The sequence below is a fragment of the Schistocerca americana genome, chromosome 3 (assembly GCF_021461395.2).
Source record: "Schistocerca americana isolate TAMUIC-IGC-003095 chromosome 3, iqSchAmer2.1, whole genome shotgun sequence".
Classification (NCBI taxonomy): Eukaryota; Metazoa; Arthropoda; class Insecta; order Orthoptera; family Acrididae; genus Schistocerca; species Schistocerca americana.
In genome coordinates this window covers 531,748,918-531,773,234 of record NC_060121.1, presented here as the reverse complement: position 1 = coordinate 531,773,234, position 24,317 = coordinate 531,748,918, and the positions used below count along the sequence as shown (strand labels likewise).

At 42.9% G+C, this 24,317-nt stretch overlaps 1 protein-coding gene across 1 annotated transcript in view; it reads left to right on the top strand.

Annotated features, from left to right (window-relative positions):
* Window positions 1-5,106: 5,106 nt before the first annotated feature.
* The window catches only part of LOC124605756 (GTP-binding protein Di-Ras1), a 61,285-nt gene continuing 42,074 nt past the window's right edge, over window positions 5,107-24,317 (top strand). The window contains exon 1 of the mRNA XM_047137642.1: window positions 5,107-5,271. Coding sequence (XP_046993598.1) covers window positions 5,107-5,271 — 165 coding nt within the window. The remainder of the gene's footprint in view (window positions 5,272-24,317) is intronic.

Sequence of the window (24,317 nt, the reverse complement as noted above, 5' to 3'; positions counted from 1 at the left end):
TCTTGAAAACTGGGGCTACCTGTGTTCTTTTCCAATCATTTGAAACCTTCCGTTCCTCTAGAGACTTTCGGTACACGGCGTACTCTGTGTAGAATCGAATTGGTATCCCGTCAGGTCCAGTGGACTTGCCTCTGTTGAGTGATTCCCGTTGTTTTTCTATTCCTTGGACACTTATTTCGATGTCAGCCGTTTTTTCGTTTGTGCGAGGATTTAGAGAAGGAACTGCAGTGCGGTCTTCCTCTGTGAAACAGCTTTGGGAAAAGGTGTTTAGTATTTCATCTTTACGCGTGTCATCCTCTGTTTCAATGTCATCATCATCCCAGAGTGTTTGGATATGCTGTTTCGAGCCACTTACTGATTTAACGTAAGACCAGAACTTCCTAGGATTTTCTGTCAAGTCGGTACATAGAATTTTACTTTCGAATTCACTGAACGCTTCACGCATAGCCCTCCCTACGCTTTGTCGTGCGAACCGAAGGAGGTGTTTTGGGCTGACTAGAGTAGTCGAGTTTGATTAGTCGAATGATCGGACCCGGACAGAGCAGCTGCATCGTATGGTTGTAGGCAAGGACTGCACAACTTGCTCTGATGATACATGTTTCTGTGATCAGTGCAGAGTGAAGTGTAAACGGAAAGATTACTTTCATACGTGATTATATTTTATGCAAATAATTTTATGTAAATTCTATTTGTTATGAACTTGGACTGTGTTACTTTTAATATCTCTTTTAGCAGTTTGTGTTTTTGTCTGCTACGTCATTAGTCTATTAAAAACGACTGGCATCAGTTACAGAAATGTGACTGTTAATTTCGTATCATTGAGAATCTTAGCCCACTCATTAGACAGTTTCTTATGGTCTCACATTAAGAAACACGAATCTACTACCTGAGCGTTGCTTGTGTGCAGGGACACCTATTCCCGACACTGGGTGTGTGGACAATTAGGATATGTGTGTTCTGACTTGTGGCAGAGGATAACCAGGCGTGTTACACCTTTTACATTCAGCGTACAAATGCGAGCAGGCGCTTGTGACCTCTAATAATGCAGAAGACGAAATATACAGGACGCTAGTTGCTCTGAACAATGACTCTTACTTTGTAATTCTTCAAGCTTTCCCGGTGGATGTGTTCTAAATAGTCTTCACGTTGAGCACAACGTGTTCCGGCGGCAAACCCTTGAAGACTATTTACGACTCTTACTTTGTTTTTTGTAGAGGAAGAGCACTTTATATGCACACATTGCAACTCCGCAGCCAGTGGGCATCCACATGAGTTTCGAATGACTATGAAAGCCCCGCAAGTGGCTGTGTCATTAGGCGGGGCACTGTCAATTATCTTCGGCAACTTCCGCCAAGCTGTGGGAAGTTTATTCGCCCTCTCCTTTCGTGATTTCCCTAAATCGCTCCAGGCAAATGCCGGGATGGTTCCTTTGAAAGGGCACGGTCGATTTCCTTCCCCGTCCTTCCCTAATCCGATGAGACCGATGACCTCGCTGTTTGGTCTCTTCCCCCAAACAACCCAACCAACCATCTCCTTGTCGCACACGTTGGCTTGACCACCACGCCGATCAGGCATGCCGCTGCAAGCAAGGGAAGTGGAACGTAAAATGCCTTCGTGGGCAATGATGACGACTTGTTATTAATGAGAGAAAATGTAACGCCTGCAGCCGTCCCTATGATTTTACTTATTTTGTAGCTACCAGTTTTGGCGCCTCAATGCGCCATCTTCAGGCTTAGTTGATGCTGAAGGGTTTGACACTATATATATAGTAGCCCACATGACTGGTTACGCAATCTGACTTACTGGCAGTTGGTGGATGGAGTGCTGACACCAAAGATTTCAGATAGTCTGCGTAACCAGTTATGTTGGCCACTGATGCGGCATATATAGTGATCGTATCAACCCCTTCAGCATCAACTGCAGCCTGAAGATGGCGCATTGAAGGGTCGAAACTGGCAACTACAAAATAAGTAAAATCATAAGGACGGCTTCTAACATTCTGCATAGTGTCTGTTTGTTCTAAGTCGTGTGGCCGGCCGTTGTGGCCGAGCGGTTCTAGGCGCTACAGTCTGGAACCGCGCGACAGCTATGGTCGCAGCTTCGAATCCTGCCTCGGGCATGGATGTGTGTTATGTCCTTAGGTTAGTTAGGTTTAAGTAGTTCTAAGTTCTAGGGGACTGACGACCTCAGAAGTTAAGTCCCATAGTGCTCAGAGCCATTTGAACCATTTCTAAGTCGTGTCTCCCTACCACTCTCGCGCAACGACGCTCTGAGCGTATTTTTTAGGGAATTGACTAGTTTGAACCTGGGACCTGTTGCTGGTAAGGAGACGTCAGACCACACATGACATGTAGAGTTCAGAAGAGTTCAGTGAGACTAGCGATGATATAATCAAATACTTAATGATTTCAGCGTCAGCTCCACTGCACTCTCTGTAAAAGAATCTTAATACTAACTAAATTTAGTGGAAGGGGTTCAAGGCTTTCCTATTTTTCGTTAGCTGGTGAAATAACATCGAAAAAGCAGTTAAGTTTACCATTGGAAATTTTATTCTACTCACAAAACATTGTAAATTGCACTATTGATAAAAGGAAATGTTTTAATACAGGATGATAAAAACCAACTGCGTTCAACAAAAATGTGAACGAATATTCCCTGAATGGGTTTCCAAGTTCTACAATGGATCGAAGGATGACCTATGCCATATCACATCTATAATCTAAGTTTAAGTTAAGTTTCATAAAAGAGAAAACCATCCAAATTATATACAGTGACCCTCAATTATCTTTAATTACTTATTTAACTTGTCGTAAATTACAGTGGCTGATGTGGCTTCTCAGTAATTATATAACAGAAAAATCATCGCGTTTCAGATTTTAACTAACGTAGCAAGTGTGAATACCATGAGCTTTAATTGACGATCGACACTAGTATTACGCAAAAAGGGGGTGTAACAGACGATACTTCTGCAGTTCTGAGTGAAGCCTTATGCGCTCAAAAATGCGGCATCGCGTGCGTTCATTACCTTGTCGGTGTTTAGGCAGCATCAGGGGGCGGCGGGCGACGCAGCTCCTCACATCTCGCCGTCTCGGAAGCAACTCTCTCCTAACTTCTCCTTACTACAATTTACCGAAGTTGGTTTAGAAAAAGCTGTCTGGCTGTGTTTTCAACTGACCAATCAGGGTCTCAATGTTAACCTTAAGCTCCACCTACAAAATTCTGTCTATCCAATGAGAAATGCTTGCAACGTAACAGAGACGCGAAAAAGTCTCACGCTAAAACTTGCTGATGGTGTGGTCCTTTTAGTGTTATTGTAAGATGTATACTGTTCTTCTGGAGGGCTCTATCTTTTAACATGGGCTGGGGGGTGGTTTTGGCGGTCAGCTGGCGACGTGGGTGTCCGTCCCTTATCGTAGGGCCTCCTAGCCTACACGGTTCTGCTCTCGGTTTCTGCTCTCGTTTCTCCCCTCGGAACTGCGTCTGTTTCACAGTGGGAAGGTATGACATGCATTTAGGCGTTCTTGTGTTAGTCTGTGGTATTCCATTTGCTTACTCATTGATCGTATTACTTTGGTTAACTTAATGTCAGGATTTATTTGGAGCTATGTGACATACTACCGGATTTGCTATCATGTCAGGGTTTTCATGGAAGGTGTTGGATTTGCCTGACGCCATACAGGCTGTAGGCGTTTCATTTTCTCACAATAGTGAACAGCCAAAGGCCCGAAGACCTCCTGTCAAAAGGATAGACATACAAAAACTTGTTATTAACATCATTCAACTTACTGATGATGGGAAGCAGAAAGGGGCAAAATTTTCCAGTTGAGTATGGGGAGTCGATAGAGTGGAAATTGCAGTACAAGGAACATTATAATGAGTTCGGTGGGATTCAAAATCAAATGGTTCCAAGCACTATGGGACTTAACATCTGAGGTCATCAATCCCCTAGACTTAGAACTACTTAAACCCAACCAACCTAAGAACATCACACACATCCATGCCCGAGGCAGGATTCGAACCTGCGACCTTAGCAGCAGCGCGGTTCCGGACTAAAGCGCCTAGAACTACTCAGCCACAGCGGCCGGCAGGTGGGATTCATTTACTCCAAAAAAGAACAAATAATACTAACGCAATAAGTATCCAATTGATATGGATCCGTTCGTTATTAGGCAGCAATTTCTGCAATTTCTGAGCCGTACAAAGCAATAACAAGTTTGAGAAAATTTGACAGTTGTCGTCTAGCAGAAGTTGAGTGTAAGGCTAGCAACGAAACTCTGAAAAAAATGTTCAGTCTGTGGGATTTGGTTTCAAAAGGTGTCAGAATGAACAAGTTATGATATTCGAACAGGACGAAATAGTTTCCAACGGGCATAGTGTGTCAGATTTCTTTGAAAAGAAAATTTGACACCAGTATTAAACCAGCCAGTAGTTTATTCAGAACCGTTACACTGCGCGTGAATACTAGCACCGAGACGTCATTTCCCTTACACTTTTGTAGAAAATGCTGTGTTCTTTTCTTATACCTATTATGATGTTTTGGATTTCCTGTCAAACAGGAAAGAAAATGATTTATGTATGACCTGATCTGATTTTTGCCTTGTATCCTGTGAAGATAGTCCGTGACTGATATTGAGGTTGGAATAAAAACAGCTGATGGTCAAAATACGTTTCTTCAATTAACAGCTGCTGAATGTGACCTAACCAAAACATAAACAATTTAATTGCGAATCGCAGAGTAATCGTGTAGATGTTTGAGCAGATACTGCGCAGAGGATCTCTCTGAAAGAGCAGCAGTTGTGTAAGAAGTAGTGCTCGCAGCAGACGGCTTGCTCGCTGGTACGCTGAGAGGGCGCCGTCTTGTCTGCACAGCCGGCCGAAGTGGCCGTGCGGTTAAAGGCGCTGCAGTCTAGAACCGCAAGACCGCTACGGTCGCAGGTTCGAATCCTGCCTCGGGCATGGATGTTTGTGATGTCCTTAAGATAGTTAGGTTTAACTGGTTCTAAGTTCTAGGGGACTAATGACCTCAGCAGTTGAGTCCCATAGTGCTCAGAGCCATTTTTTTGTCTTGTCCGCAGAGTGGCGACGATGCAGCAGCCGTGAGGCGGCATGGGGGACCACGACCGCATCCGGCTGGTGCTGCTCGGCGGCGCCGGCGTCGGCAAGAGCGCCATCGTCAAGCGTTTCCTCTTCAACACCTTCACCGACAAGTACCGCAGCACCGTCGAGGACCTCTTCTCTCGGGAGTACGATCTGGGACCAGTTTCGCTCAAGGTACCTACCTGTTCACTGCATACCCAGTTTCAATGCAATATTGTCAAAAATGTCTTCCCTCACATTGTCTGTACGGCATTTCTCTTTTTCGCACTCGTACACCTCCTACTTTTGTCTATGGCTATATTGGGTGTTGACGTGAAACCTCAGTCACTAAACAAATGAATTTTTTTTTAAAAAAAAGTGCTATGAGAGATGCTTGGAGTTTGCGGCATCATGTAAAGCAGGGCCGGCCATAGTGTGCCAGACTGCACGCAGGTTGTGTGTACAGGCCGCGTGCGGGCAGAGGCTCGGCCTGTCTTCGTGGAAGTGATCGGTTCAGTGCGACACTTCATTTCGTATTGCTGTGTGGCATTTTTCGGTCGGCACAACTCTCTTCATTTCAGCAGAATCGTGGTGTCACTGTTGTTTACCCTTCGCTATTTATTCGTGTTATGGAAGGACATTCACAGATCCAGTGGCTGTATGCACAAAAAGAGGCAGTCTAGCGTTCTACCATCACAAGACTTTAAAACTGAATAGGAATGACAGTAGAGAGGGATGAGAATTCTCAATATATACACTAGCTGGAAAAAATTAGTACACCCTTTTAGAGGTTTCCAGCTGGTTTCCAGTTCACTCAGGATTTATGGTTGCAACAGTGCATATGGAGTACATGAAATGATTACACTTACAGATAAATAGTACAAGTGGTTCTAAAATACCAGGTATCGACCAATGCTGAAACACCCATATTAGAACGTGGTGTAGCACACAAAGGTAGCAATGCAGACGCTGGCTCTGGGATACGCCTGCTTGAACTGTTCACGCAGTTCTGTACGACTTGTCGGTTGACGAATCGCAGGAATCACTTCTCATCCCATCATATCCCGCATTTGCTCGACTCGAAGCAAGTCCTGAAATCGTGCTGGCCCGAGAAGTTGTTGCACGTCCTACAGAGCATGTTGAGTTTCACTCGTAGTATGTGAGCGAGCATTATTCCGTTGGAACAACACATCACCTTTCTGTTGCAATAATGTCAAAATAACGGGCCTAACATCATCGTGCGCGCACCGAGTGCAGGTGCCGTCCCCTCCAGAAACACCACAGGTGAATGAGACTTGTAGCTTATTGTACCTCAGACCATAAGGAACCAGGATATCTTGCACTTATGCACTCTACGAGACAACACTCACCAGGTCTACATCCTGCGCTCAAACAACCACCACTTGCGTGCAGGAAGAATTTGCTTTCATATTAAGACCACGGAACGCCATTCCACCTTCCAAGTGATCCTCTGACGGCACCAGTCGAGCTCTGTACGTCGATGCTGTGGCGTGAGTGGAAGACGGGCTAGAGGCGTGCGTGCCCGTAGTCCCACTGCTAATAAACAGTTCGCAACAGTTCGTGTTGACACGTCTGGGCTCACAACCTGTCTAACCTGCGCTGTGGTAACTGTACGATCCCCCGCTGCTGCCATTACAGTACGACGATTCTGTCGTACGTCTGTGCTACTTGACATCTGGCACCTCGTCTACCCTCCTCAGTCCTACGAAAATTTTTATTTACAATTTTTATATTTTCTTCTATGTTTTGCTTATTAGCAATACTAGAAACACAAGAAAAATGTTTAAAAAAATCATTCATTGCTCCTAGTCCTACAAAGGAATGTCGTTCACAGGGAACGTTAGCACTCAAGGTGTAATGAAATTCCACAAATCATATTTCATTAATAACATTATTTTTAGTTTTATCGATGCATTATTTATTTAAATTACTACGAAAATACATTTTATTGTTACTAAATTGTACCTAGGTGTATCTACTGAACAAAAGGAAAGTAGATCAGAAAAAAAATCGGAATACAATAACCATTTATTTCTGATGACAATTTAATTCATTTAATCTTCACAGCTCGTGATAAAGCTTGAAGCAGTTGCGTGTATCTTGGAGGCAGAGGAAAGCTTTGCAGCTGGAACATCTTATGTGTGCCTTATTAGCTGAACACCTAGGAAATCCACAGCGAAGTCTGGTAACCAGTCGAGGAAATCCTGGTAGATTTTTAGTTCGAAGGGCATAAGGAGGGTGATCAGCTCTACATTTTGAACGCTTTCGTGCTGGGTTCACGTGTATGCCATAGATATTCCTCATACTTTACTCTGAACCAGAGGTAGTCTAGAACGTCATTCCAATGTACCCAAGGCAGCGTGATCACATCTGTGCTCTAGCCATGAAGCACAAATAGCGATATCAATGAAGTGCATAATCACTTTTACAGTCCACTTCTTAGTTCTGCCACTTATTCTATAATAACTGATCCAACTGTCGAGAAAGTCGACACCTCCCAAAACTTGAATTGTAGGTGTTTACAATTGTGGGATGGTCCACTTGAATCTACTTTTTTCTTTCCTGCGCCAGCTGCGACATGTTTCAACTGGATTTACTCCTTCTCTACTGGACATGAAGGTAATAGGGCTATTGTCGAACCACTTCACTGCACAAACTTGGCCATCACTTCTCACTGACTGATCAATGGATCCCCTACCATATTTCTTCATATCCTTGTCCAATGGTAGTTTGGAAGCATTTGGAATTCTGGAGTTCTGTAATGTTCCAGTAGCTTGTCACTCAGCTTCACTGTGCAATTTGTCAAAAAGCTACTCTGATGTGAAATAACGGTCCATATATATGGTCACTCTAGGAGGAAGAGTGGCTGTCAGTTGTATAACAACTTTTTCCACCTACATCCATATTTTAATGTTGCTTGTCAGTCACTACAGGATCACCTTTCTCTTGGTAAAAGGATAAATCTAAAGGAAGACCATCAGTTGCAACTAGTACAAAATTATTTAGTCCACAAGGGTTAGGTTTCCATTTTATGACCTGTCTTGCTGGACTGTGACTCCAACATGGAATCATCTGTTCATCAAAAGAAACGTTAGTGAGCCTGGGGTTCAATCTGCAACTATTCCGTACACTTTCAAGATTACGTTGTATTTTACAAAATCTATTATTTTGTTTTACTTTGAGGGACATTTCATCATCATAAACAAATTTCAGATGTTTCCTAATTGTAAAATACCTGATAAAGCTATTTCTTTAGCAAGCCTTTCATCCTAGTATCTTTGGCCCAGTACATCCTAATCCTAGGATAGCACAAGTGTGACATCATCACTGTTGCAGAGAGAAACCTTTTCATTTCATCTACAGTACATTTCAGCACTCTCCCAGTATTTTTAAGACACCTTCTGTTTGTATATTTGGTAAGGGTGCTAAACATAATTTCTGGCAGATATTTACTCACACAGTCATGTGGTGGTAAGTTCACACCGACTGCAACTTGTTCGTCATACTCAGGTGCAGGTGGTAAGGGGAAAAAATCCAAAGCCTTCTTCCAAAATTTTCTGTCTGTAGTAGATTGAATAGAGCAGATTCTTTCATATCTGCTATCGTTCCTGTCTTCAGCTTTGTCTTCATCTTCATTAGCTATATCTAATTGATGTTAATTACTAACATGGTAATCTGGATCTGTCCAGATATCATCATCATCATCATCATCATCATCATCACCACCATCATGAGAGAGCTCCAATTCACTCACATCTCCATGAAATAATTCATTTAAAAAATCTTCAAATGCCTTTGAATCTGAAAAAATTCGAAATTAGGCCTAAAAATTGTAGAATTGTTCACCTGTAGATTACAGTTTCCAGATAAATAATTTTGAATTAATCTAATATTCACTACAGAATATAAAATGAACTATTAAAATATTATTTTTGTAAAAAAAAGATGAAATATATTTTGTTGACAAATCACTTATACATTACACCAAGTCCTCAAGTCCCCTGTAGGGTACACTCGATTTTCAATACATTTTTCAAAGACAATTGTAAAATTATTAAAATTATAATTTTAAATAATTATTCTCCGACTATTCATTTACAGTATCCCATACAAATTATAGTTATTAAAATAGAATAAAGTAGTGATAAGATACTTACAAAGAACCTCTCCTCTGAAAACACGCTTTCTTCTCTCAGCCATTTTCTATTCTGCCTGGCGACAATGTGATTCAACACAATGATGATGAACTGCTATTGCAAGAGGTGCTGCTATCTCTGAACGTCCTCCAAAAACACTTTTCAGTGCTGCCAACATGATACGAGCTCGGGGATGAAATTCCAAATACTGTTATGTGTTATGTCCCCCATAGGGAACACCAGAACTGAGGAAGCTACGGGTGTGAAAATGTTCATGTGACTACTGGAACCGTCATCGATCCACAAGTGACGCAACGCGTGCAACTTGTATGGCATTTCTGCTGAAGTACCATCCCAACACTCGGAAGGCCACAATTTGGTCCATTTCAAATCCGCTTATTTGGCTGTACGAAGTACGAGTGCGTCTCCGTAGCAGGTTGCCTACTTGCTTCAGACGTCTGCACCACATTAACCCTTCTAGGTATGATCACTCCCTATTAAAGGGTAGACACAGAAGGCGCTCTGGTAACTGCACCACTACGCATCTGTTGGCGGATGACAGTGAAACCACTATCAGTACATTTACTATCCTCTAGCTGACATATGCCGTCATCGGATCATAATCGACGTCGTCTTTCCAGGGGTACTAATTTTTTTGCGGCTGTGTATTATGCAGTCACATGGGTACAACAACTTTGCTGTGAAACGAAGTAACAACGCATTGCTGAAAGAACTGAAAGATTCAGCTGACAATAAGAAAGCAAAAAAAAAAAAAATTACAACGATCGACAGACGGCATTCTTTGTTCCGACGAAACGCTTTACGCTAAATTTGCGTGCATGGAGCACGTGAAGAAATTGATGGTAAGAACAGCAAATTTTCTAAAGTCGCACGAATTGGTCCACTGTCAATTGCAACAAGTGGAATTGAATGAAGAGTAAGGAGACCATATATATAATTTCAAAGTACGTTGGTTAAGTCGGGGGGCATGACTGGAACAATTTTTCGATTTAAAAACCGTTATTATTGAATTTATGAAATAAAAAGGGATGCAGGCCTCGCATTTCAAATATACTTGGTTCTATATTGCCCACAGTAAGACATTGCAAGGTGAGAAACAATTTATTTCTGATTTGATTGGCATGCATTAAAAAAGAAAGTCACATCGTATCAGGAACAAATTCTGACACAGTCCAGTTCCCTGAACTCGCTGGCGTTATGGAAAAAGTGAGTTCTGAAGGAAGAATAGTTTTCTAAACAAGGATGGTTCCCTAAATTTTTGAGAACACTGCCAATCGTATTTCAGCTTTCGAAACCGGTCGCCGTTTCAGTTGAAAGTATCTCCGTGCATATGAACATGCAACTGACTGATCTGCAGCGTAATCCCAGTTTCATAGACAAATCATTTCAGGTTAAAACAGTTGAGGACAACTACACTGTTTTCCTCAGGTAGAGTTTCCACATTCCCATAATGAAGTTGCAAAAGTGCTACAAGATTTTCGATTATGAAACTAAATAAGTCACGATTAAGGCGCAACCATAGTGCTAAAATCTGTGCAATTGTCTGCATCTGTCCTATTTCGACTGTTTGTACCAGTTGAAAATCAAGTCTGCAGTGCGTCAAAAATAATTAAATATGACTGAAAAATTGGTTTTGTTTTTTATCCATGTTGTTGAGAAATGTGAAGTATAACACCAAGTCGTATTCAGAGCGACTGCATTGCAATTTATATCCAGTGCCTTTGCGCGATTCTGTAACCAGCTTCAAGCTCTAACAACCTTACCACAACAAAGGTCAAAATTTAATGATTGTGGTGTTGATCACACTGCTAAATACTGCATTTTCGGGCAACAACAAAGTTACTATGTGGCCGGTATCAATAGAGCACAGTTAATAAAGTCATTTCATGTAATAATGAATAAACTAGGCACTCATCTTTTCATGTTTCCCACGCTGGTCTCGTTGTAAAATCATGGCTCAATCGTCGAAAATCTAGGTGGTGATGATTCCAAGCTCGGATGCAAAGAGGCCTAGGTTTTATTCTACTATATTCAAAAATTTTGTAGATGCCCTTCTCAAACCATTCTTGAAGATTAAACCTTTCAAAGTTAGCACAATGGTGATGTAAAAAAATAATCAGCACTCCGAATTCAAGTTACACTTCTTTTTTATTGCTTTTGTTGCAATGGCACGTAACACACAAAACATCACTTCACAATACAAAACATACTTGAAACCTCTTCCTCACTGTTGAAGTTCACATTTCATCAGTGTTACAAGTACGTCAAAGATCATAATGACAAAAGAAAGAATACACATAAGAATAATATCATTGTAACATAAACATATCGATGTATCAAAGTATCTCTATATTAATGAAATCAAATCTGAATGTTGTCTCAGAAATATGTCAACTACTTTACAGAAACACAGTAGAATATTACTGGTATCGAGAGGTTCAGGTGAGCTGCCGTAATGGTTGCGTAATTCAAGTTCCATTACAAGGCCTAATGAAAGACAGAATTTTTGTAACACTACGCCCAAGGATATGTCCACGTTCGTAAATCACACCTAGTTTAGCTCGCGAAATTAATGAAAAGTAAGCCGCGGGATAAGAACACCACACTAATGATTTGGCGACCTATGAACAACCACTCCGAATAACTACAATAAAAGGATCTTTCTCACCAATATCGCGGACCTGGTAGTGCCACATCTAACCTGCAGTATAATCGTCCAGCCGTAGCAAGTACCCACGAAGAAGTATGGTTCAAAGCTATCCGCAAGCATGTATTCAAAAAATGCTAGTAGGGTGATTGGCTGAAAACACCCGCAACCATTATAGATGACCTCGCTTCCACCAAACGTCTCAAAGAGACAACGCAAAGAATATGTAATGTATAACTTATATCCGTACCGCTTACAGAACATCTTTGGAAGGTATCAACAAAGACAAATTCATTAATTACTGAATGATAATTATTAAAAAATTAGAACTGGCCGTTTAGCGGGCAACATTGATTGCTGAATTGGTCCAGTTACGTTTATGTGACAAAGTTAATTTTAACCCATCATTAAACACTGGTCATCGATGCACTACACTGTATTGTTGTAAAGATACCATTAGTTGGCCTGTGCTCCACATGCAGTTACACAATTTGTTGAAGCACTGGGCTATAACATCGTCGCCGCTGGGATTAAGGAAAGCGTTGTGCCAGCAATGTAAACACATTACTATTTTCTCTGCCTGTAGTACCCTGCCCTCATGTTCAACCGTCCTCCGCACACAATTACGCCATTTCTTGAAGCACTGGGCTGTGACATCGACGCCACTGGGAATTAACGCTTGTGAGAGATGCGACAGCTTGGAAGCTCTGGGAATTCAGAAGAGTCGCAGTACTGTACTGTGAGCGCCTCTGGTTAGTTCACAGCCAGAGCTTGTGAAAACAGTTGATGACATCAGCTCCCCGCGTTTCCTTGCGATGAACTGTAGTACTCTACTGGACATCTTGCCAACATGCAAACACAAAAACATTATGGCCACATTGAGAACTATGGGCTACGCGGTCGCAGAACACACCGAGCGAGGGGTTTAAACCCGCGTGCGGCCATGCTGATTTTTGTTTTCCTTTATTTTCCTAAATCGCTTCAGGCAAGTGCCGGGATGGTTCCTTTGAAAGAGCACGGCCGATTTCCTTCCTCATCCTTCCCTCATCCGATAGAGCCCATGACCTCGCCGTTATGTGTCCTCCCCCAAATCGACCGACCGACCATCGGAGTACACCTACTTGATCTCGTGTCCTGGATGCCTGCGAAACTGTTGTTCACTAATTCACAATAGCTTTTTGTTTGACAGAGGGCCACAGGGGCATATCTTAATTGATAACAGTTCGTAAATGACGGTTTTTATCAATTGAGGAAGCTGAGAACTTTGCCTACCCAAGCCAACTGCTATTCTGCGGCATTCGGTAACAACTCCCTATCACCATATAACACTGAATTTATACACACCAGAAGACGCAACTTTAAAGTTACGAAGCCTGTTGTATGGGTCTCCAATCGTCTTGAATAAATACAGTTCCAGAGTAATATTGGATTTTTCATACAGTTTTATAATATAATAATTTTAACATCCGTATGTAAAGACCTGTCATACTGTATGAATTGGTCAATTATATATAATTCAAAAGCCCTTGCAACATTTCTTGATCGTTGTAAAACTGCATGACTTCTACAGTCAGGAGATCACAGTATTTTCCAGAATGATATTTCTAATTCTAAATGGACCATTATTATAATGACTGAACTTCTTTATTTCATTGCTCATTGAAGAGAATTCAGTATGTATTTTAATTAAGACCCAGTCCCCTACTCTGTATTTCATTCGTTTCACTGTCCTGCCATGTGAACATTTTCTGTCTTCTACTTTTTTATTCGTTGCCTCTAAAGCTTTTGTAAGTCGTTCCTCTTGTGTTAGATCATCCCTCTGTGAAAAATTAATTTAATCATCGAAAATAGCGTCCAGTTTTTTGCCAATGAGAAGAGCAGTACATGATAGTAACCCTGTTGGATCATGATACAAACTGCTGATAACTATTTCAGAGACACCTAATTCTTCAATCCAGTTCTTGTGCTTCATTCCACAGTGGGCACAGAATATACATTCCATCTCAGGCATTAAACATTCTGGTGGGTTTGATGCTGGTCAATGAGACGATATGAAAATGTGCCATTTTCCCTGTTTCTGTTCCTGTATGAAGTACTTCCAAAGATTTTAACGAAACATTGGCTATTGTCTGAAAATATGCACAAAATATTCACTTTTCAGTTTTTTAATCATAGGATTGCTATCAGCTTTTCTTTGAGACAGAATCATACAAATTTCAAGAAAATATCCATAACAAACATAATTTGTGTGAAATTTTCTTTAGTGTGTGTGGCCATAGCCTATAAAAATCAATTGCTTAAATCTCTAAAGATTTCTGTGGTTTGATTCTGTGCATGAACCTTCATCTTCAACAGTAGAAACTTTAGGTTTCTGATATAGATCACAGTACTTTCCGAGCCATGTTATCGAAAAGTATTTTCTTGCAACTTCAGCATTTATTCCGTGGTCTGACGTGAGTGTAGGTAACATGAACATATTTTATAAGTTCATCTACAATCTGTCCGGGTAGACTTCTGCTTAACATGTGATCATGCCTTAAATAATATTTATCTATCTTGTCTTTGTTAGGATCTTCGTATCTTTCTTTGACCATATTAAGAATTTCATCTGCCTCCTATTCTTGTCCGATATTGCATCGAAATTTTCGTAAGAAACGTTCACCTTCTACATCTTTTACAAAAGGAATGTTAACGTCTTTCTGCCTGAAATGAGCAACTTTAATATATCCATGTACCTTGGACACTATTGAAAGAGCATCTGGAACAGTACTTTTCCGTTCTGGTACATGCAGAATCTTGAAATCATATTCTTTATGTACTAAGGCCCACCGGGTTAGCCTGTTGTGCATTAATTCGCTATTTAACGAGATTTAATGTGCCTTGTAGTCTGTAGCAACGGTACAATGTCTTCCTAGCAAGTATAAGCAAAACTTTTTAAACCCCCATACAATGGCAAGTACTTTTCGTACCATGACTGTGTATTTTCTCTCTTAGATTCAAAAGACGCAGTTCGCAAAAGTGATAATGAGATGTTCATTGACTTCATCAACTTCACTCGCTTCATACACATCTGAACCAAGGGTATAAACGTCAAAATCCATATAAAAATAGGAATTTTAATTCAGATCAGTAATTTTTCATTTAATTCCAATGCTGACATCTTGGGATGTTGGGAGTTCTGCCGGATATCAGCGTCGTACTTGCACGATATTTCGGTCACGTAGCTCGTGACCTTCATCAGGTGCGACCTAAGACTGCTCCTCGAGTGGACCTGGTCCAGTATTTATGCCGATGGCCTTCCCCCTCCATCAATGGCTGCAGGCGCTTCCTCTGTGGTCCGCGCCCATTCCCTGCGACCTCCTGGAGCGTTTCTGCTCCGTTTTCCGTCCGCTGCGGTTCTAGGTGTTCCCTCTGCGGTCCGCGCCCACCAAACCCGCTCCTGGGGATTTCATCTATGGTCTGGGGCACCAAGCGTTCCCCCTGCGGTCCGCGCCCGCTCACCACGACCTGTTGGAGCGTTGCCGGTCCGTTTTTCGTCCGCTGCGGCTCTGGATGTTCCCTCTGCGGTCCGCGCCCACCAGTCCCACTTCTGGGTGTTCCATCTTCGGTCTGGTGCGCCTGGCAGTCCGTCAGTGGCTCGTTTTCCATCTCCATGTCTCTGGTTCTTCTGTTTGTGTAGTGTTGCAGCTGGCCCCGTTGCTCCTTTAACAAATCCAGAGCCGGATCCCAGGCTCTGCTTAGCTGGTACCCTGTGAGACGGTTCATAAGATCGTCAGCCATTTTAATTTCTATCGATTCTCTTATAACACTGTCCCAAAATCTGGGTGTTTGTGCTAGAATCTTGGTATCCTCATACTTCATGGCATGATCTAGTTCAAGACAGTGTTCAGCAATGGCTGACTTAGTCACCTGTCTTAATCTAGTGTGCCTCTGATGTTCTTTGCACCTGATCTCCACAGTTCTTGTCGTCTGGCCAATGTAGGACATGCCACGTTGACAAGGTATATTGTAAATCCCTGGTTTTCGTAACCCCAGGTCGTCTTTGACACTCCCCAGCAGTCCCCCAATCTAGTTGGATGGACAGAAAACACACTTGATATTGTGTTTACAGAGGATTCTACTGATTCTGGCAGAAATAGAACAAGCATAGGGCAGATATGCCACCTTCTTTGCTTCATCTTGGTCTTCTTCAGGAACCTGTGGTATAGTGGCTGGTTGGAGTGCCCTCTCAATTTGTCTGTCCGTGTATCCATTCTCGGAGAAAACTGTTTTGAGACGTTCTATCTCTATAGGTAGATTCTTTTGGTCTGACAGGGCACGTGCTCTGTGGACCAAAGTCTTCAGAACCCAATTCTTCTGTGCAGGGTGGTGACAGCTGCTGGCCTGCAGATATAAATCAGTGTGTGTTGGTTTTCGGTACACACTGTGGCCAATTGATCCATCTACTTTCCTCTGGACTAGTACATCCAGAAATGGCAGCTGGCCATTCTTCTCCAGTTCCATGGTGAACTTGATATTAGGGTGGCATGAGTTAAGATGTTCAAGAAACTCATTGAGCCTGTCCATCCCATGTGGCCAGATCACGAAGGTGTCATCCACGTACCTAAAGAAGCATGTGGGTTTAAATGTGGCTGTCTCCAATGCCCTCTCCTCAAAACTCTCCATAAACATGTTGGCAACCACAGGGGACAGTGGGCTGCCCATAGCTAAACCTACAGTTTGCTCGTAATATTGGTTTCTGTACAGGAAATACGCGGATGTCAGTGGATGACTGAACAGGTCCAACAGAGCACCGTCAAATTTCTCTGCAATCAGTTCCAGTGAGTCCTTCAGTGGGACCCTGGTGAACAGCGATACCACATCAAAACTAACCATGATGTCTGAATCTGTGATGTGCACTTGCTTGAGGCGTTGCAGGAAATCTTCTGAGTTGTGGATGTGGTGAATACATTTCCCCACATATGGAGACAGGAGACCTTTCAAGTACTTGGCTGTTGTGTACGTAGGTGCCCCAATATTACTGACAATTGGACGTACGGGCACGCCCTCCTTGTGTATTTTAGGCAGACCATACAGTCTAGGTGGCTGTGGCGCTTTTTCCCGTGGTTGTGTGATGATCTTATCGGGCATCCCTGTTTCCTTCAAGAGAGCACTAGTCTTCTTGGCCACCTTGTCCGTGGGGTCACACTCCAGAATTCTGTATGCAGGGTCCTCCAGAAGTTGGCGTACTTTCTCATCATAATCCACCCACTGCAAGATGACAGTTAAGTTCCCTTTGTCTGCTGGCAGTACCACAATGCTGTTGTCTTCCCGGAGTTTCTTGAGCGCAAGCCTCTCCTCGGTTGTGATGTTCGATTTCGGCGGCCTGGCCTTGGTGAGGGCCCTGCAGGTCTCTCGGCGGACTTCCTCTGCCACATTAGGTGGAAGTGTGGCTGCAAATTGCTCTACTGCACTGACGAAACCGGAAATGGGTACGTTTCTAGGGGTCGTAGCAAAGTTGAGACCCTTGCTGAGTACCTTTAACGTTGTATCATCAAACTGTATGCCACTCAGATTCGTCACAGTGTGTGTCTCTTCCATCTGCTGTGCTTTCTTACTCATGCGGTCAAACTTTGCAGATTGGCAAGATGAGGCATTCCTTCTAGCACACTCAGCTAAAGACCAGGAGGCACGGTCTACCCAGTCCCAATCTTCTCTTGTTAAGGAGGCTGCCATGTACAGATGAATGTGTAACAGCTACCTGGTCCCAACATCTAACCAGTGGCGCATATCTCGAATTCTCTCTCTCACCAGTGCCATGCTGGCTCTGCGTTTTATCTTGTTCGCCGCTCTGGAGTTGATGTGATGTTTAATTCTGGCAAGTACTGGTACCACTTCTCCATCTCGACACCTCAGCGAAAAACTGAGAGAACTCAGCATCTTCCCTTTCTTCTGCCGTAGCTGGTCCAGCTTCTTGATATTCTGATACATCTCCTCCCCGTAGAGACTTTTGATGTAACTCTTCAGGTTTTCCTGGCAATCTAATGACACTTGGGTTGTCGGGTGTTCTGCTGGATATCAGCGTCGTACTTGCACGATATTTCGGTCACGTAGCTCGTGACCTTTATCAGGTGCGACCTGAGACCGCTCCTCGAGTGGACCTCGTCCAGTATTTATGCCTATGGCCTTCCCCCTCCACCAACGACTGCAGGCGCTTCCTCTGTGGTCCGCGCCCATTCCCTGCGACCTCCTGGAGCGTTTCTGCTCCGTTTTCCGTCCGCTGCGGTTCTAGGTGTTACCTCTGCGGTCCGCGCCCACCAAACCCGCTCCTGGGGGTTTCATCTATGGTCTGGGGCACCAAGCGTTCCCCCTGCGGTCCGCGCCCGCTCACCACGACCTGTTGGAGCGTTGCCGCTCCGTTTTTCGTCTGCTGCGGCTCTGGATGTTCCCTCTGCGGTTCGCGCCCACCAGTCCCACTTCTGGGTGTTCCATCTTCGGTCTGGTGCGCCTGGCAGTCCGTCAGTGGCTCGTTTTCCATCTCCATGTCTCTGGTTCTTCTGATTGTGTAGTGTTGCAGCTGGCCCCGTTGCTCCTTTAACAATTCCAGAGCCTGATACCAGGCTCTGCTTAGCTGGTACCCTTGTGAAACGGGTCATAAGATCGTCAGCCATTTTAATTTCTATCGATTCTCTTATAACACTGTCCCAAAATCTGGGTGTTTGTGCTAGAATCTTGGTATCCTCATACTTCATGGCATGATCTAGTTCTAGACAGTGTTCAGCAATGGCTGACTTAGTCGCCTGTCTTAATCTAGTGTGCCTCTGATGTTCTTTGCACCTGATCTCCACAGTTCTTGTCGTCTGGCCAATGTAGGACATGCCACATTGACAAGGTATATTGTAAATCCCTGGTTTCCGTAACCCCAGGTCGTCTTTGACACTCCCCAGCAGTCCCCCAATCTAGTTGGATGGACAGAAAACACGATATTGTGTTTACGGAGTATCCTACTGATTCTGGCAGAAATAGAGCCAGCATAGGGCAGATATGCCACCTTCTCTGCATCATCTTGGTCTTCTTCAGGAACCTGTGGTATAGTGGCTGGTTGGAGTGCCCTCTCAATTTGTCTGTCCGTGTATCCATTCTCGGAGAAAACTGTTTTGAGACGTTCTATCTCTATAGGTAGATTCTCTTGGTCTGACAGGGCACGTGCTCTGTGGACCAAAGTCTTCAGAACCCCATTCTTCTGTGCAGGGTGGTGACAGCTGCTGGCCTGCAGATATAAATCAGTGTGTGTTGGTTTTCGGTATACACTGTGGCCAATTGATCCATCTGCTTTCCTCTGGACTAGTACATCCAGAAATGGCAGCTGGCCATTCCTCTCCAGTTCCATGGTGAACTTGATATTAGGGTGGCATGAGTTAAGATGTTCAAGAAACTCATTGAGCCTGTCCATCCCATGTGGCCAGATCACGAAGGTGTCATCCACGTACCTAAAGAAGCATGTGGGTTTAAATGTGGCTGTCTCCAATGCCCTCTCCTCAAAACTCTCCAAAAAATGTTGGCAACCACAGGGGACAGTGGGCTGCCCATAGCTACACCTTCAGTTTGCTCGTAACATTGGTTTCTGTACAGGAAATACGTGGATGTCAGTGTATGACTGAACAGGTCCAACAGAGCACCGTCAAATTTCTCTGCAATCAGTTCCAGTGAGTCCTTCAGTGGGACCCTGGTGAACAGCGATACCACATCAAAACTAACCATGATGTCCGAATCTGTGATGTGCACTTGCTTGAGGCGTTGCAGGAAATCTTCTGAGTTGCGGATGTGGTGAATACATTTCCCCACATATGGAGACAAGAGACCTTTCAAGTACTTGGCTGTTGTGTACGTAGGTGCCCCAATATTACTGACAATTGGACGTACGGGCACGCCCTCCTTGTGTATTTTAGGCAGACCATACAGTCTAGGTGGCTCTGGCGCTTTTTCCCGTAGTTGTGTGATGATCTTATCGGGCATCCCTGTTTCCTTCAAGAGAGCACTAGTCTTATTGGCCACCTTGTCCGTGGTGTCACACTCCAGAATTCTGTATGCAGGATCCTCCAGAAGTTGGCGTACTTTCTCATCATAATCCTCCCACTGCAAGATGACAGTGGAGTTCCCTTTGTCTGCTGGCAGTACCACAATGCTGTTGTCTTCCCTGAGTTTCTTGAGTGCAAGCCTTTCCTCGGTTGTGATATTCGATTTCGGTGGCCTGGCCTTGGGGAGGGCCCTGCAGGTCTCTCGGCGGACTTCCTCTGCCACATTAGGTGGAAGTGTGGCTGCAACTTGCTCTACTGCACTGACGAAACCGGAAATGGGTACGTTGCTAGGGGTCGTAGCAAAGTTGAGACCCTTGCTGAGTACCCTTAAGTTTGTATCATCAAACTGTATGCCACTCAGATTCGTCACAGTGTGTGTCTCTTCCATCTGCTGTACTTTCTTACTCATGCGGTCAAACTTTGCAGATTGGCAAGATGAGGCATTCCTTCTAGCACACTCAGCTAAAGACCAGGAGGCACGGTCTACCCAATCCCAATCTTCTCTTGTTAAGGAGGCTGCCATGTACAGATGAATGTGTAACAGCTACCTGGCCCCAACATCTAACCTGTGGCGCATATCTCGAATCCTCTCTCTCACTGAGCTACGTGACCGAAATATCGTGCAAGTACGACGCTGATATCCGGGAGAACACCCGACAACCCAAGATGTCATTAGATCGCCGGGAAAGCCTGAAGAGTTACAATTCAAATGCTTCTTGATGTTCCTCACAACGCATTCTTCTTTGAAAGCTTCATGGGCGCAGACAAGATGTACCTAACGATTAATCAGCGATAGAAGCTGGAAACACCTAGAAAAGATTTGAGTTCTTTGCAGCACCTCTGAGTGAGAGAATTCCTTACATCTTCCATTTCCTTTAGGCCTATTTCACTTCAACTTGTAGAAATTATATAACCAAGGAATTTAACCTACGATTATCGAATTCTGGTTTCTCTAAATTGATCATTATAAGAGTTCGCCTAAAGGCTTCTAGGACTTAGCATAAAATTTCTAAATTTCATCCCATGAAGTGGTGCTAATTAGAATATTAAATAGTACTTGGCATAGAATTTCTAAGTGCTTATTCTATGAAGTGGTGCTGATTAGAACACCATCTATGTAGAGGAGAATGTGCCTCAGTAACTCAACTTCATTGAGTGCTCTCATAAGGGCTGCTGATGAGACTGAAAGAATGAACAGCGTTCTGTTAAACTGATGGTATATTCCATTATGTAAAATGGCAATGTACTTTCTGCTATCTTCATCTAACACTAGTTGCTGTTAACTACTCATTAGCTCAAGTCTGCTTAAGCATTTTACTCCTATCAACTGTTGTGGAAGAGATTTCAAATTTTGCAGTTGTTCACTTTGAGGCAGAATGATGCAATTCACTACATGAGTGCCTATAAGTATACACACTGTGCCATCCTTCTTTGTTATGGTGTGAGCTGAATTATAAAATCCACTCTCTGGTCGTTCACTTATGTGATTTTCCAACATTCTCTTTACTCCTTTATTCATTGCTTCTCTCTTGGTCAAAGGTATCATACAAGATTTACTGTGAAGTGGTTCATGATTAATAATAAATGAAAAGCACTAGTTTGCTTTTGTTCTACAATATTACTTTTATTTTTAACCGGTTTTAGGCTTACAAGGCCATCTTCAGACATTTACTGAGTATTATCACCAAATAAGTTAAATGTTAGCAGACAACATTCGAAGAGAAGTAACACATCTAGACTGAAGTAGAAACATACAGTAAGTAACGTCTTTGCAATGAAAAAGTAAAAACTGAACAGTACATAAATAACAATGGAGTAGACAGGAAAACCTTTAGCACAAAATAGGAGTAGCATGCCTACATAACAGTTTCTATTAATAAACAAAACTAATGAAATAAAATAAAATTAATACTAGACAAGGCTGCATCAGGAGGTACAAAACATGGAGAGTGATACACAATCAATTAAAAGAAGAGACAGTTATCAATGTAAATACAGAATACATAAGGAACTTAAGCAATACCAATAAGATAAACAGAAATTAATATATGCAGGAAAATGGAGGCGTTTGAGGGAACCTACAGTTTGAGAGTGTGGTGGTACTGCATTTTAACATTAACATTATAATCAAAGTAGTGGCTGTGTACCAGTTTTCATTAAATAAATGAGCAAAGTAAAATATAACAGTATTTGATGAGACAACTACGAGGGGTGTTAAATGTGGACAATAATACAAGTACCAGTAAAAAGAAAGCCTTAACTATTGAAACTACGGTCTATGTGGAATACAACGACAACTTCAACAAACAAAACAACTTAATGAATACAGGAAAATGGGAATATGTAGGAAGATAGAGTGTGGGAACTAATGAACAACAAAGATGATTATATGAAGTTTAGGAGAGGGGAAGTGTTGAGCTGTGTCTGGTCATTTAGGATGAGGTCTGGACTGTGAGCAAGATGTTTGTTCATTTCCAGGGCTTCCAGCAGGTCTGGACTGTGAGCAAGATGTTTGTTAATTTCCAGGGCTTCCAGCAGGTTGAGTTTATGGCTTTTGTTTGCTAAATGAAGTACATGGGACACTGGCTGGTAGTTGTGACCCTCACTCAGTGCATGCACAGCAAATGCAGAGTCTGAATTCTGCAACCTCCAGTTGCGTTCATGTTCAGCCAGCCTAGTTGATATGTCTCTGCCTGACTGACCAATGTCACAATGTCACAATCAGAACAGGTGATTTTGTATGCCCCACTGTTGGCTAATAACTGGATCTTGTCTTTGCTATTAAAAACACACTGGGCTGTCGTGTTCCTGACGTAGTAGGAAAGCCTATACTTGCAGGATCTCAGCGCTTTGGCTACAATCTGTGATACCTGACCTGGAAATGGCAGTGTACACCATTTCTTGCAGACAGTGGATGGGGAAGATTCTGTTAATATGGTTCATGATTCTTAACTTTAATTTTGCAGGTGCAGCCCTTGATCAAACCAGGTGGTTTTGGAAACAGATAGATGAAGCATTTTAATATTTCTATTAAGCTCTCTCTTTCTAACTTCAGGCAATGTCTGAATCTTATTCTGAACATTAGTCAGAGCATCTTGATCATAATTACTCTTTCATATCTCAGTGTCATCCTTTGAATATTTTAAAACTGCAGTTCCCTATTCTTCTCAAAAATATATTAATCTAATGTTCATGTATGCAGCATCCCTGTTATCTTTGCTGAAGAATTCTTTAAATCTTTAGGCTCGTGTGAGAGCAGTATCGGAAAGTGTTTGCTCTTGCATTCTAGCGTCACTTCGTGGCCACCATACTGTAGTTGGGCAAGATGCCGAGTATGAGGATCTCTGGCAGGCGCGCTTAGACGCTGACAGATATCGAGTCTAGATAGAGATCACTCATTTATTCCAACTGTATCCTGAGCGCAACAGACGTGATCATCAAATTCGGATGCGAGGTGTTACAAGACAAGGTTATGCTCATATAGATATTTACTATGATAAACACAGTCCGCAGGACAAAAGGTACCAAATTTCAGCGTTTTTACATCGATCATTGCTTTCCATATTCCCAAAATTTCGATCTGTATTGATGAGTGCCCACAGCACGGTAATCTCCACAAGCTAACTCACAGCGATACAGTAAAGGAGATGGATCATCTATTTCCGCCACTTCTGTCGGAACGCACCTATAAATAATAATCTACTGCTGATGAAGGTAGTGCAACGCTCTCGTCAATGGCAGCTGCGCCTCTAACATCGAATTAGAGGCCTTTCCGTGTATCGGGCTGCAGGAGAGCACTTAGTGATCTGCCACACTTGACACCATTCCAGCCCGGCGGTGGCTTTTATGAGACCTGAACGATTCCAGCCATCACCCCCCGCCTAGTGGCGCAGTGAATACGTTTTGCATGAGGCTAATCGGGCACTCCATCAAGTGAGGAAATTCTAACCTTTGTTAATAGAGCAGAAAGCGCGCCGCTTCATCTGAACAAATTCATTGGCTAATTGGCAATATTTCCAGGAATTTGGATCAAATAGTTCCGCTTGTTATACGAGAATCATCCTTTTAGCCGTTGTCAAAGGCTGTATCAGTTTGCAACTTCATTGCCGCGGTGGCAACAACAAAATTAAATTAATCCCCAATCAATATCAATTACTTGCTATTAAGCCCTTACAGGAACATCCATCTCTCATGAAGCATACTGATTAGCAAAGAAATAGTTAAATCCATATCTACACATACTACAAAAATAAATGTATGTATATGTATGTATGTTCTACGGCTCCTCCTAAATCACTGGACCAATTTCCACCAAACTTTGTACACGTATCACTCACTGTGTAGAAATGATCGCCATGG